This window comes from Salmo salar, chromosome ssa19 (genome assembly GCF_905237065.1).
Source record: "Salmo salar chromosome ssa19, Ssal_v3.1, whole genome shotgun sequence".
Taxonomy (NCBI): domain Eukaryota; kingdom Metazoa; phylum Chordata; class Actinopteri; order Salmoniformes; family Salmonidae; genus Salmo; species Salmo salar.
Window position 1 is genome coordinate 25,334,812 of NC_059460.1, and position 14,748 is coordinate 25,349,559.

At 40.8% G+C, this 14,748-nt stretch overlaps 1 protein-coding gene across 1 annotated transcript in view; it reads right to left on the reverse strand.

The window, feature by feature from the left end:
* Positions 1 to 4,049: 4,049 nt before the first annotated feature.
* Positions 4,050 to 14,748, reverse strand: part of LOC106578593 (coagulation factor XIII A chain-like) — a 31,801-nt gene continuing 21,102 nt past the window's right edge. The window contains exons 8-15 of the mRNA XM_045702159.1: positions 14,014 to 14,161; positions 13,476 to 13,585; positions 9,658 to 9,746; positions 9,310 to 9,472; positions 8,195 to 8,473; positions 7,603 to 7,763; positions 6,988 to 7,124; positions 4,050 to 6,736 (exon numbers count right to left, since the gene is read on the reverse strand). Of these exons, the coding sequence (XP_045558115.1) occupies positions 6,595 to 6,736; positions 6,988 to 7,124; positions 7,603 to 7,763; positions 8,195 to 8,473; positions 9,310 to 9,472; positions 9,658 to 9,746; positions 13,476 to 13,585; positions 14,014 to 14,161 (1,229 nt within the window). The 3' untranslated portion in view covers positions 4,050 to 6,594. The remainder of the gene's footprint in view (positions 6,737 to 6,987; positions 7,125 to 7,602; positions 7,764 to 8,194; positions 8,474 to 9,309; positions 9,473 to 9,657; positions 9,747 to 13,475; positions 13,586 to 14,013; positions 14,162 to 14,748) is intronic.

Below are 14,748 nucleotides of genomic sequence, written 5' to 3' on the forward strand. Positions count from 1 at the left end.
TGTGGTCTTTGCTCTCCGGGATCCTTGGGACATCCCTATCCTATCTCTTGAAAACTCTAGGCGGCCTTCTACATTCTCCTTACAGTTTTCAGCAGTTATCTTTGCCCACGACTTTCTCATGTGAACTACAATCCCGATGCTGTGTTTTAACATTTAAGAACGTCAAATTTTCTCTTGCGATATGTGTTTAGAAACAAATGGCTCGTATCTTTCATCAGCGAGAAAGAATCCTTCCAATAAAAAAGTACACTTACTGTAGCAGTGTAGCACAGATCCATACAGCTATGAGTGCCTCCTCCCGAAGAAACTACACTTCCACTACATTTCCCGAGTTACATTTACACACAGGTGTTCGGAACATGCTAGATAGCCAATTAGCACAGGTGGTCACCTCTGTCTTCTGTAAAGAAGCACTGTTAGATGGAGATATGGCCATGTGGGAACACTAACCCTATCAAGGTGTGTATCAATTGAACCTTTAAAAAAAAAAAAGATTTCTTGCTGATATGAAAGATGAGGTCCTTATGCTTCCATACTGCAAGTGACGTGTTAATGTTCAGATTGAGCATTGGGGCTTTTAACAAAACTCCCGCGTTCAAAAGACACCTCTGTCCAATACCCTTTCGAAAGTGCTGGAAAGTGCTGGTCAAAAGCATTTAGAACAGCCAAATTATTATAAATGATGTCGCTGTAGTGCGTGCATAGGGCAGCCTTTTGTCTTCGGACATCATTGATCACATGCTTCTGATAAAGCAAAACAAGCAAGGTCCTCCCAAGTGGCAAAGCGGTCTAAGGCACTGTGTCGTAGTGCTAGAGGTGTCACTACAGATCCTGGTTCGATCCCGGGCTATGTCGCAGCCGGCTGTACCCGGGAGACCCATGAGGCGGTGCACAATTGGCCCAACATTGTCCGGGTTAGGGGAGGGTTTTGCCAGCTGGGATGTCCTTATCCCATCGCATTCTAGCGACTCCTTGTGGCGGCCGTGCGCACGCACGCTGACTTCGGTCGCCAGCTGTACGATGTTTCCTCTGACACATTGTTGCAGCTGGCCTCCAGGTTAAGTGAGCAATGTGTCAAGAAGCAGTGCGGCTTGACGGGGTCGTGTTTCGGAGGACGCATGGTTCTTGACCTTCTCCTCTCCCGAGTCCGTACAGGAGTTGCAGTAATGGGAAAAGACTAACTACCAATTGGATATCACGAAATTTGGGAGTAAAACAATACAAGCATTGGTCCCGGTGGAGGTTGCTAAGGGGAGGATGGCTCATAATGTCTGGAACGGAGTCAATGGAATGGCTTCAAACACAAGGTTTCCATGTATTTAATACCATTCCACTCATTTCGCTCCAGCCATTACGAGTCCGCCCTCCCCAATTAAGACAATACATATTTTATAACACATTATTTTTAAGGTCTAGTTTTACCCTAATAGAGTGGCCTGAAATGCATAGTTTACAGTCCACATCAGGCCTGCAAGTCACATTATGCTGGTTTGCAAAGTGATGTGTAATTTCTATTGGAATCCAGCCAGAGTGGGGATATCCAACATTTTGCATTTTTATTCACCCGCAACCTGCATTCAGAATGACTGCCAGGGTTGGGAAGACTAAGATATGAGACTACCTTAAACATCTAAACTGAAACAACTACATCAGTTACGGGTGCAATAAGTCCAAGTAATGGATTGGAATAGTTTAATAAAAGGTATTTAGTTCATATTTTTGTAGCAAAAGATTATATAATCAATCAATGTACAATAAGAAAAAACATGTATTGAAACAAGCAATAAAAAAATCCACCTGCAGTAGAGCATGCTTGTAAATATGATAATTATGGTTATGGTTTTGGTTCAACTTTGGTTATTAACCCCCATCAAAATTGGTCAGTTTAACCAAGAGAAGCAATGGATGCGTCTCAATCCATCACATTCGTCGATGTCTCACTTCCGCATCTGCACTGAAAGGTGGCAGAGCTAGAGCAGTGTTTGTCAGACCATGAGACATCCCAAAAGTTGGTCTTCTTACGCAAAGGTCTGTAGCGTCCGAACCATTTGAGACTCTTACGAACACGATGGTGGTCTCTGTGTGTCATGGGACTTGTCTGAAGGTAACCGGTACCAGTTTAAAAAATGAATGGAAGCATCGAGGTAATTTTGTGCCTACAAAAAACAATGTGTAAAACATTTTCAAAAAATCCTGAGCTTTCTTATATCTCCTAGATATAGGAGAGACACATAAAAACCTTATTCTTTATGATTTATTTTGAGACTTTCTTTTTTTTGCCATTCATGAATATGTTATTCAGTGCGTTTTTATGGGCTATAGTAGTAAAGGCCAAATCCAATATTTGATAAAAAAAATGGGATACCTAAAGGGGTCCTAAAATTCAAGGTTGCTGGATCGAGGTCCTAAAATTCAAGGTTGCTGGATCGAATCCCCGAGCTGACAAGGTAAAAATCTGTTGTTCTGCCCCTGAGCAGCCCCTGTTCCCCGGGCGCCGAAGACGTGGATGTCAATTTAAGGCAGCCCCCTGCACCTCTCTGATACAGAGGGGTTGGGTTAAATGCGGAAGACACATTTCAATTGAAAGCATTCAGTTGCACAACTGACTAGGTATCCCCTTTTCCCTTTTCCTTCTCTTCACTACTTATATACAGTGCCTTCGGAAAGTATTCAGACCCCTTGACTTTTTCCACATTTTATTACGTTACAGCCTTATTCTAAACATTATCAAATTGATTTTTTTATCTCATCAATCTACACACAATAGCCCATAATGACAAAGTAAAAACAGGTTTTTAGAAAATGCTGCTAATTTATATTTAAAAATAAAACTGTAATATCACACTTGCATAAGTCTTCAGACCCTTTACTCAGTACTTTGTTGAAGAACCTCTGGCAGTGATTACAGCCTTGAGTCTTCTTGGGTATGACCCTAAAATCTTGGCACACCTGTATTTTGGGAGTTACTCCCATTCATTTCTGCAGATCTTCTCAAGCTCTGTCAGGTTGGATGGGGAATGTTGCTGCACAGCTATTTTCAGGTCTCTCCAGAGATGTTCGATTGGGTTCAAGTCCAGGCTCTGGCTGAACCACTCAAGGATATTCAGAGACTCCTGTGTTGTCTTGGCTGTGTGTTTAGGGTCGTTGTCCTGTTGGAAGGTGAAGCTTCACCCCAGTCTGAGGTCCTGAGCACTCTAGAGCAGGTTTTATTCAAGGATCACTCTATACTTCACTCTGTTCATCTTTGCCTTGATCCTGACTAGTCTCCCAGTCCCTGCCACATCTTCACAGCATGATGCTGCCAACAGCATGCTTCACCGTAGGTATGGTGCAAGGTTTCCTCCAGAAGTGGCGCTTGGAATTCCGGCCGGAGTTCCATCTTGGTTTCATCAGACCAGAGAATCTTGTTTCTCATGGTCTGAGAGCCTTTAAGGCGCCTTTTAGCAAACCCCAAGCAGGTTGTCATGTGCCTTTTACTGAGGAGTGGCTTCCGTCTGGCCACTCTACCATAAAGGCCTGATTGGTGGTGGTGCCGAGATGGTTGTCCTTCTGGAAGGTTCTCCCATTTCCACAGATGAACTCTGGAGCTCTGTCAGAGTGACCATCGGGTTCCTGGGCCCTGTCCAAGGCCCTTCTCCCCTGATTGCTCAGTTTGACCGGGCAGCCAGCTCTAGGAAGAGTCTTGGTATGTCCAAACTTCTTAAATTTAAGAATGATGTCTCGGAGCTCTATGGACAATTTCTTCAACCTCATGGCTTGGTTTTTGCTCTGACATGCACTGTCAACTGTTGGACCATACAGCATATAGACAGGTGTGTGCCTTTCCAAGTCATGTCCAATAAAATCAATTTACCACAGGTGGACTCCGATCAAGTTGTAGAAGCATCTCAAGGATGACCAATGGAAACAGGATGCACCTGAGTTCAATTTCGATTCTCATAGCAAAATGTCTGAATACTTATGTAAATAAGGTATTCCTGTATATTTATTTTTATACATTCCCAAAATGTATAAAAAAATTTTTAAATGGTGTGACAACAGTATTGATATAGAAAATGATTTTATTGTTAATCAAAAGCAGTGCACAGCTGAAACTTTATAAACAGTTCATGGCAGTGAATTAAAATGTTTAGTTTGATGCAAAGCCAAAAATTACGGTTTTCCAATATTACTGGTTATACAAAAAACGATCAAACAAAATAACTGAGGAATGGTGCCCACATATGGCTTTTACATTGTGATTATTATTTTTTTTTAATGTTATACAATTAAATTATTTTTCTAAGGTTAATAGTTGGGTGATGTGCAACGTTTTGGCAACCAAAATCCCAGTCGAAATTAAAAAAAATCACATTGTTTCCCAAATACGCATAGCTTCTTCAAATACAGCACCTTTTCTGCTTGATTAAAATCTACTGCAGATAACACTGGACCGTTGACTAGATTGAAGGTCATGATGTATGAGAAATTTACAGTCAGCAAAGGTTTGTAAGATCGAAAATAACAGAAACCGAATCTGAGTCGGCTGACTCAAAACCAAATGTAATCCCTGAGATATAAATGTAATCTAATTACAATGCATAAAAAACTCTATCCATCATATTCATATGGATCATAACTATTGAACATTTTTCATCCATGAGAGTCTTTGGTAACACTAGTGAAGGGTTAATTTTTATGAAAAAACTATGTCAACAACTGCAAGTTTACACAGGATGTTTAGAGTTGACATGCAAGTGATGATACTGTGACATATCAAAGAAGTCACAGCGGTCTAAGGCACTACATCTCAATGCAGGAGGCATCACTACAGTCCCTGGTTCGTATCCAGACTGTATCACATCTGGCCGTGATTGGGAGTCCCATAGGGCGGCACACAATTGGCCCAGCGTCGTCCGGGTTTGGCCGGGGTAGGCCGTCATTGGAAATAAGAATTTGTTCTTAGCTAACAATCCTAGTTAAATAAAGTCAGCTTGCAGTTCTACTGATTATGAATGTGGCATATATGGCTAATGAATGTGTGATGAAGTCCTTATGTAGGTGCCTTTCAACTTTAAGTGTCACCAATGCCTGAAAATATATTGATTTGATTGATATTTGGCGTTGCAGAGGAAATAAAAAGATAAACTGATGCACTTGTTGCATTTTTGGCCCTCCCTCTTCTGTCCAATTCCAAATCAACTCCTAGCCCCTAGCCGTAGGCATTTCTGTAAAACATCTTATCGGTGTAAGCAATCCCTTACAGAAAAATCACATACATTTCACATGTGATAACATATGTGACAACATGTAAAAGCAACATCTGATAACATGAAACTACACATGTGAAAACATGATCTCGTGAAATAAATGTGACGACATGGGGATGCAAAATGTTATTCTCCTCATATGTGAAAAGGTGGTGTTAACATGTGAACTTTAAATTGAATACATGTGAACATGTGGTTTCATATGTGAACAACTGACCTCAAGTCTCTTTTGTTTTTAAATGTGAAAATTCCAGCTCAACATGTGAAAACAGCTACTTCACATTTGAAAATGTGATTTTGCATGTATTTTTGTGTAAGGGAATCAAATGATATGTGGGATTTTAAAGTAAATGGTACACTATTCAGCTAAAATAGTGTACCAAATATTTCATCAATGATAACATGATTATTTTTGACATGATCACTTAGTAGTGACTTTTCAATATGACCCCACCTGGGATTAGAATTTACAACTTCTGGGTTAAGGTGATCTTTCTGCTGCCCATCAAAGTCTATAGCATTCCTATACACATTCATTACCTATAATACATGTCTGCACTTAGCAAAAGAGTGCCATCTGCACTTCTATTTTAGTTAATCTGATTATTCTCTCACCATAGATTTCATACAGTTATTTCAGAATAAGTATTGTTTTCTGAATAGTTGTCTACTGTTTGTGGGGGATATTACTCTGTTTTAATGTTACTCCTGAATCACTATGATAAATATAATACTTTTTTATAATCGTGTATTTTTAACAAAGCTCATATTTATTTGACTTAAACCCAAAGTGTAGGAATACAGGTTCAATTTGTAATTGACACCGACTTGATGGTGTAGCAGGAAGGTCGGGATGCCGTGAACCAAGAGTTTGTGAGTTTAAAACCCAGCTGTGGACATGTTGAATTATAATTACTGCATAAATAAACATACACAATGTAATCATGCATGTCAAATATGTATGTTGAAAACACTGTATGTTAAAAGCACTGTTTGTGTGTATCCTAACGACTCAATTTTGTTTGCAGGGCATCATCTGTGGAATCTCATTTGAAAAATATTCACGTGAAAGTTTGTGATCACATGTAAAAACCACATGTAAACTTCAGTGTTCCTAAAAAACATGGTTTCACATGATTTCAAAGGAGGAAATTTCACCTGTGAATCATGTGTTTTTTCTGTAAGGGGTATGTTATTTGCTCGCCCTCACCCTCTCATAGGCTAGATGGAATTGCTTATCCAGCGATCAAATCCTTTCAAATCAACACAAAGGGCCTCTATTCGTCCATGGTTTTCCGGTCGATGGCAGGCGATTAGCAGGTGGGAAGGGCATCCTGGGCAATGCTCAGGCCTGGACGACGATGGCCCAATTGCCTTGCACATTCCCAAGGACCGAGCAGTCCAGGACAGCATAGATCATTGTATTCCCAGACCTCGTAGGGACACAGGACTCCATCCAGGTGATGGAGGCACCGGGAGCGATCACACTACAAACAAACACACACACACACACACACACACACACACACACACACACACACACACACACACACACACACACACACACACACACACACACACACACACACACACACACACACACACACACACACACACACACACACACACAGATTGGCATACTAAACAAACTACATTGGATCTGTTTTTGTGAATGTGAGACTAATGTAAGTGTGAACATCATCATGATGTGAGGTCTTGGAGTTGTAAATCCGCTTACCTGTACAACCTTTCCCGGTATGAGATGAAATTAGGCCCTTGCATGGCTATCCTCACGTCACGCAGGCTGAATGGGAACGGGTTGGTGAACTCCACATTGACAAATACCTTCTGGTTCACCTTCGCTGGTCCACTCATCTGTTCAAATAGAGATAGTCCATTCACAGAAATCTATGGTGATATAAGAAATGATAATAATCTAGGGATTATCAACTCCCCTGCGTTGGGAGCATGAATGTTTTTCGGAATGGCTGCTTGATCAAAGGCGAGGAGAGATGCAGCACTCCAGCAGCACAAATAAGGCTTTAATTGGGTACACTACTACATTAGCTCTTGGGGAAAAACGAAATATGTTTCACATATACTGTTACGGAACACTTTAAAGGATAGTTCCCTCAAATAAAAAAATGACAGTTTTCCTTACCATGTCAGCAGTCTATGGACAACGTAAGAGAGCAATCCATGATTTGGTTTTGTGTACCTGGTCACTGTCACCAAATTACTGCTGACAGGGTAAAGAAACCAAGATGAAATGTTTTATTTGGGTGAACTATCCCTTTAAGGGAGGAAGGAAATACATCCTATTAAAGAGGACTAATGAAACTTCCAGACCCACCGCAAAGGCCAGGTCGGGGCCTTTCAGGTTCACTATCTGTATGGCCATCATGTCCTGGTTGTTCTCCAAGCTCTTGGCCGTCACCACGAAGCGGAGGTTGGATTGGCAACCCAGCTGGGGCACATAGTTCTGGGCTAGCACGACCACCTGTACCCTCGACGCTGTTGGTTTTAGGGAGACAGAGTTTTGACAACGAAACAAAGTCAATCAACAACAGGAGTGTATGTTTGGCAGAACATAACTTTTATAATTATTACCTGATTATTAATATTTGGATTATTTGGGATTCACTGTTGCTTACCATTTGGTACCATTTGTTACCTGTAAAGTCTTTTGAGGTAAGTACTAGAGAGTATCCCATCGTTACCTCACAATCTCTTACAATACAACACATACCTGCTCAAACAGGACGGTGCCATGAAGCTGTAAAAGGACTGCAAAGCATTTTCTATAAGCAGTTGAGGATTTTATTTCAGAGGAGGGGTCTGAAAGCTTTGCAGGACTATCATACAAAGTTGTGATACATGGAGACAAGCCCAAAAAGACCTACAGTACAGTACGTATGTAAAGTGTCACCCTGGTTTCTACTCACTCTCCATTGGGTTCAGAGTGACGTCAAAGGTCTCCTGCTTGAACTGAGCCCTTTGGATGTTGGTGTAGTAGATCGTGGAGCCGACCAGGAGGCCATGGATGGTGCGTGTGTCTTCACTCAGGTTCCTGAAGACCACAGCCATCTGGAAGTTCTGGCCACTCTTCACACGCTCCTGCGGGATCTCCAGCGTCATCTCCACACCCTGCTCGTCATCATATTGCATATGCGACTTGTAGGTTCTCTCGGCATTCTTCATGGTCTCTTCATCTTTACTACTGCCTGTGTGTGTGTGGGGAGTTGGAGGGGAATAGAGTTAACATGGGACTGGTGGCCTAGGGTGGTCTAGTGATCTTCGGAACACATGTATCGCTGCAGCAAGGGTTTGAATCCGGCCCACTGCTATTTTAGCAATTCTCTTCTTTCTTTTCTCTCTCTATCAAATACAACAGACAAAAAAATACGAGAGGAGTGGGACTGCCCCACTCCTTAAAAAAACAACCATGGGACTGATATGAAACTCATTGGCAATTGTATTTCACCTACAGCCCAGGACCTCCACAGCCCAGGACCTCCACATCCGGCTTCTTCTGAGGCCAGCCACCCTGGCAGCTGATGAAACTGAGGAGTATTTCTGTCTGTAATAAAGCCCTTTTGTGGGGAAAAACGTATTCTGATTGGCTGGGCCTGGCTCCCCATGGCTGCGCTCTTGCCCAGTAATTTGAAATCAATAGATTAAGGCCTAATACATTTATTTCAATTTACTGATTTCCTTACATCATTTACATTTACATTTACGTCATTTAGCAGACTTACAAATTGGTGCAAACACCTTATGATATCCAGTGGAACAACCACTTTACAATAGTACATCTATATCCTTTTTGGGGGGGGAGGGTTAGCAGGATTACATGAACTGTAACTCAGTAAAATCATTGAAATTGTTGCATGTTGCGTTTATATTTGAAGTAATTTGAAAAGCAGTAATAGCAAAGTCATTTCTATACTTCATTCTTGTTGCATTAATTTCATGAGACACTTTGCAAACTGCCAATAACAAACTTTAAACAAGCAGTTGCACCCTTGCCAGCCTACTCCATTGTCCAGGTGCCACATACCTTCTGGGTATTTGTACGTCTCTGTAATGTCCATTGGCTCATAATTGTTTCCACCAATGGACTTCGTCACGAGTTTCTTGCCGACATAAGTTTTGTCTACGCTTAGTAACTCAGTTTTCCCAGTTTGTGTATTTAGCGTGTATTTGTAAACGTCGCTATTCACCTGAGGTTAAAAGAAAGAGATAAATGTGAATATTATGATTGATTTTAATTAGATAAAATGTATTGCAAGTTATAAAGCATAACTGTGTTATGCTTCATAATGGCATAGAGTGAAGATGAAGGCATTATGGCTGAACATTAAACAAACTGTTACTGGTCAAGCATATAGAAGATGTATTGGTTTACCTCAGCAAACACAAATGGGCCATCAAATTGATAACCGAGCATTCCTTCCTTGATGGCTTTGATAGAGCATGGTCCACAGCGGAAATATCCTGCAAAAACAATATCAACAACCCATGACCCTGTCTGTTTGACTTTTAAAAGGATAGTTCACGTTTCAAAAATGTTTGCTTATTTTCGACTTCCCTAGGGTGCTGTTATTTCATCCAAACTGTTTTGATATTTTGTTAGCTGGTTATTTAGCATTGTCTAGAATATATTGTCTAGCATTTTTGGAGAATACAGCAATGCAATTGGAAGCGGATTGTATTAATTATCAGGGCAGTGCTACATTTTCAAGATGCAATCAATGCTTTTCAGAGCCATTTTATTAATTTTAAGAATTGCCTGTATAATTGTGGCCTAATATATTGGCACCCTTGCACTTTTTAAAAATAATTCCCAATTTCTTCTAAAATGAGTTTAAATTGAAAAAACTATTTGGTGAAATGACATGGACAAAATTATTATCACCCAAGAGCTAATATCTGGTTGCAGAGGCTTTGGCCAGATAACTGCCAACAAATGCTTCCTGTGGACATCAATGAGCTTGCTGCACCTTTTATTGGATCCCTAAAACTGCTGCAAACTGCTCCAATTCTGCAATATTTTAGGGATGCATTCCACCAACTGCTGTTTTCAGTTCTCGCCATAGCTTTTTGATGGGATTCAGATCTGGACTCAACACTGGCCACTCCCAAATAGTCCAGCTTTTCTTATTGAACCATTCCTGGATGCTTTCTGATGTGTGTTTTGGGTTGTTGTCCTGCTGGATAACCCAAATCCTTTGACGGAGACTCATTTTTTGGACACTGATGACTCACAAATGTCTCTAGCAGAGGCGATGCTGTAATTCCGTATTATCATATTTATCTGCAATCTGTAGGGCTGATAATTTGAGTTATAATTTTGCATAGTAATGCATCTAAATCCCTTTTTCCATCAGTCACAATCCCTACAGCCCACAGACAAGTTTTTCCTTTTCATGACTCATCTTTCACTAGGTCTGAAGTAGAGGGATCTGGCCCACAGATTCAACATCCGCCAGCGGACTGTGCGCTGCATCGTGACAACATTGGGCAACTTTCTTAAGACATGTCTTTGTTTCAGCCCTATATGGAGGCTCTGTCTATGAGAAGGAGATCCTGAAGCAGTCTGACATAGTTTCTCTGCTGAAACCAGCGATGGCCATAATGGTGGACAAAGGTTTCCTTTTGGATGACTGTGTGCCCTGTAAGGTCTACAGACCAGCTTTCCTCTGAAAGAGAGCACAGACGCCAGCAGCAGAAGTCAGGGAGACGCAATACATCTCGGCTGATGGTCCCTGTGTAGCAGCTGATTTGCAGAGAGAAGGAGCACAAGCTGTTTGACACTGTCATCCCTCTCACCATCACTGGAAGCATCAACCAGCTCTACACCTGCCTCGTCGTCAACTACCAGAATGGGCCCCTGGTCAAAGCATGGGCAAAGGACTAGCGATGCTGTCAATTTCAATACTATTAGACTGGTAACTGATTTCCTGGTTTTTGTTTCTGCTTCAGTTTTTTTCAAGTCTATAGCCTGTGTTTAACAGCTACATTCAGACACTTTCTTGAATATAAATGACATTATGTAGGCCTGCACTCTACTATTTTGTCCAGTGTTCTCAATAACAAACCAACATGTTTCCCCAAAACATTTAACATCACTATCATTTCAACTACATTGTTGGATTCAGGGGGATTAAACAGTTATCCACTGTTTTTGTGCAATCTTTCATAATCATTTTTTAAATGTATTTTATTTCACCTTTATTTAACGAGGTAAGCTAGTTGAGAACAAGTTCTCATTTACAACTTCGACCTGGCCAAGATAAAGCAAAGCAGTGCGACACAAACAACAACACAGAGTTACACATGGAATAAACAAGCGTACATTCAATAACACTTTAGGAAATAATAACTGAAATAATCACAGATATGGTGAAGACGTACAAAATGTGTTTAATCTTTTAAGATTAAAAATCATTAGAGAGAAACAACAAGAACTGGGACTATTACATAATGCTCATTCGGGAGCTAACATGGCTGCCATAGAATATTGTAGTGTTATGTGAAGGCTATGTATAATGCAGAAACCTCAATGTCCCAACTCTAAACACATGGCTCTGGACATAGCGTGTTTTGGTATGCAACAAGTGTGTTGGATATCTTGTTTTGCAACAAAACACATTCTAAAGCACATCTAAAGTAAATGTTTTAAAAGTATGAGAACAGCCATAAACATAGAAAGGGCCAAAGAACATTCATTTCAGATGAAAAAATGCAAATGTGGAAAAATATACAGTGGGGTCCATAATTATTGGCACCCTTGATAAAGATGAGCAAAAATACTGCATAAAATAAATTATTCTAATGCAAATACTGAGCTACTGTATATTGTTTAAAAATATATATATATATTATACTAATACAATTGCTCAGAGAAAGAGAAAAAACGAGCTCTATTTTCATGTCATCTGACCATACAGTAGCACCACCTAGAGTTTCATAAATGGCATTGGCACATGGATTGGAACCAGTTGTCACGTCCTGACCAGTAAAAGGAGTTATTTGTTATTGTAGTTTGGTCAGGGCGTGGCAGGGGATGTTTGTTTTGTGTGTTTCGGGGTTTTTGGTTTATGTTCTATGTTATCTATTTCTATGTGTTTATCTAGTTTTCTATTTCTATGTTGGGTTTTGGCAATGACCTCCAATTAGAGGCAGCTGGCTGTCGTTGTCTCTAATTAGAGGCCATATTTAGTTGGGTTTGTTTTCTCTTGTGTTTGTGGGTGGTTGTTTCTAGTGTAGTCTGTGCACCTTACTGGAATGTTTTTGTCGTTTGTTTATTTTGATTAAGTGTTTTTCTTTAATAAAATAAGAAGATGAGCACTTTACCCGCTGCGTTTTGGTCCCCCTTCAACGATGCTTATGACACCAGTGCTATGGTCAGATGACATGAAAATGAAGCTCTTTGGCCACGCACACCAGTGGTGGGCTTGGTGTTGAAAAACAGAAGCATATGCATAAAAGTAGCTCATACCTATGGTAAAATAAGGTGGTGGACTTTTGATGTTTTGGGACTATTTTGCTTCCACTGGTCCCGGGGCCTTTAAGGTTAATGGCATCATGGACTTTACCAAGTACCAGGATATTTTATCCAAAAACCTGGTTGCTTCTGCCATGAGGCTAACACTTGGCCGCAAGTGGATCTTCCAGCAAGACAATAACCCCAAGCACTAATCAAAATCCACAAACAAATGGTTAATTGAGTACAAAATCAACCTGTGGTTTGAACTGAAGAGGGCAGTCCATAAGCACAGAATAAAGATATCAAGGATCTGGAGAGACTATTTATGGAGGAATGGTGGTCTAATATCACTCCCAACGTGTTTGTTCTCCAATCTCATAAAACATTGATGAAAAAGGCTCGGTGGCGTTATCCTCGCAATGGGAGGGTGCTGGAGTATTGAAAACAGGGATGCCTATAATTTTGACCCCTATCTTTTTTAGATTGTTTTGTATTACTTGTTAAACAAAATCTATTTTGCTGAGCAATTGTATTGCATACAATATAGCTAAGTATTTGTATTTATTTAGCCTAGCGGTTATCAAGGGTGCAAATTATCATGGAACACACTGTATCTTAAATGGCTGCGTTTTCATGAATTTGATTATGCAATTTTGAATCCCATTCTAAGCATACAAAATGTGTATACAGAAGTGAAAATTAGGTCTCTCCCATTATCCTAATTTCTCTCTTACCATCACTGGTTTCCTGAGGGGTGGAATCCACAACCTGCCAGCCACCCAAGTCCTGGTCTGCAGGGAGGTCAAGTCTGGACAAGTAAGCCTCGTTCCAGCAGTGGTAGTTCCTGTGGAGACAATGCACACCTCTCAATAACATTATCTGGCATCCTGCACCCGTCAGGAACACTATCTGGCATCCTGCATCCATCAGGAACACTAACTGGCATCCTGCACTGCTCAGGTACACAATCTGTCATCCTTCACCACTCGGGTACACTGTCTGGCATCCTGCACTGCTCAGGTACACAATCTGTCATCCTTCACCACTCAGGTACACTGTCTGGCATCCTGCACTGCTCAGGTACACAATCTGTCATCCTTCACCACTCAGATATACTATCTGGGATCCTGCACAAAAATGTTCTCCCCCCCCACACCATGTTGTGACTAAACTGTTTTTACAGTACATACAGTGAAAGACAGAAATATCGAAACCTACGTTCTGGGATTTCAGTTTCATACAATACAAATTGATATGCAGAAATATAACTACCAGATTGAGTCTCTGGTAAGGCGCTCGTTCAGTTCAAGCTGATTTCCCACTGAGTTGAAGACGAGATCCGTGATTATGTTCCCTGAGTTGTCGTGGGCGGAGTTGAAGTTGGTGATCACCCTGGCAGGGATGCCCAGACACCGCAGGACTGGGGCAGGGGAGGGGACACCATTAAAGAGGCTAGGCAACACTTCAAAATAAGCATATATTAATTAAAATGCAATCGTTAACATTAATAAATGTTTAACTAATACATTAAATGTATTCAATCAATTGATTAGAGTAGATGTACGGATATAACTTTCAGAAGTGTGTTTTATTTGCACAACAGCGGGCCTTGTCTGAGGAAACGGTTACCTATTTTTTTCTGTCAATAGTACTAGTCACCTTAATTACACATTTTCTACATCTCCTCCATACCTAGAAAGTGGCCTATGCTCCAGACTAGTCAGAAAACCGGGATTTGTGTATTGAGCTATGGCTTAGCATAATTTTGTTTTTGATGAGCATGGCCTTATTTTTATTACAGCATACTGGATGACTGTCACTCATATTCCATTCACCAAGCTCAATGTAACAGCGGTAGGATTAGGCTACTACATGATACAAAAATGTTCCCTGTACCCATCATGAGGTTCCTACAACCTAGCCTATGGATGAAAGTTTGCAACGTAGGTGCACAGGTCGGGAGAATTTTGAGTAATCAAGGTGAGAGGCTGTGACACATTCAATACC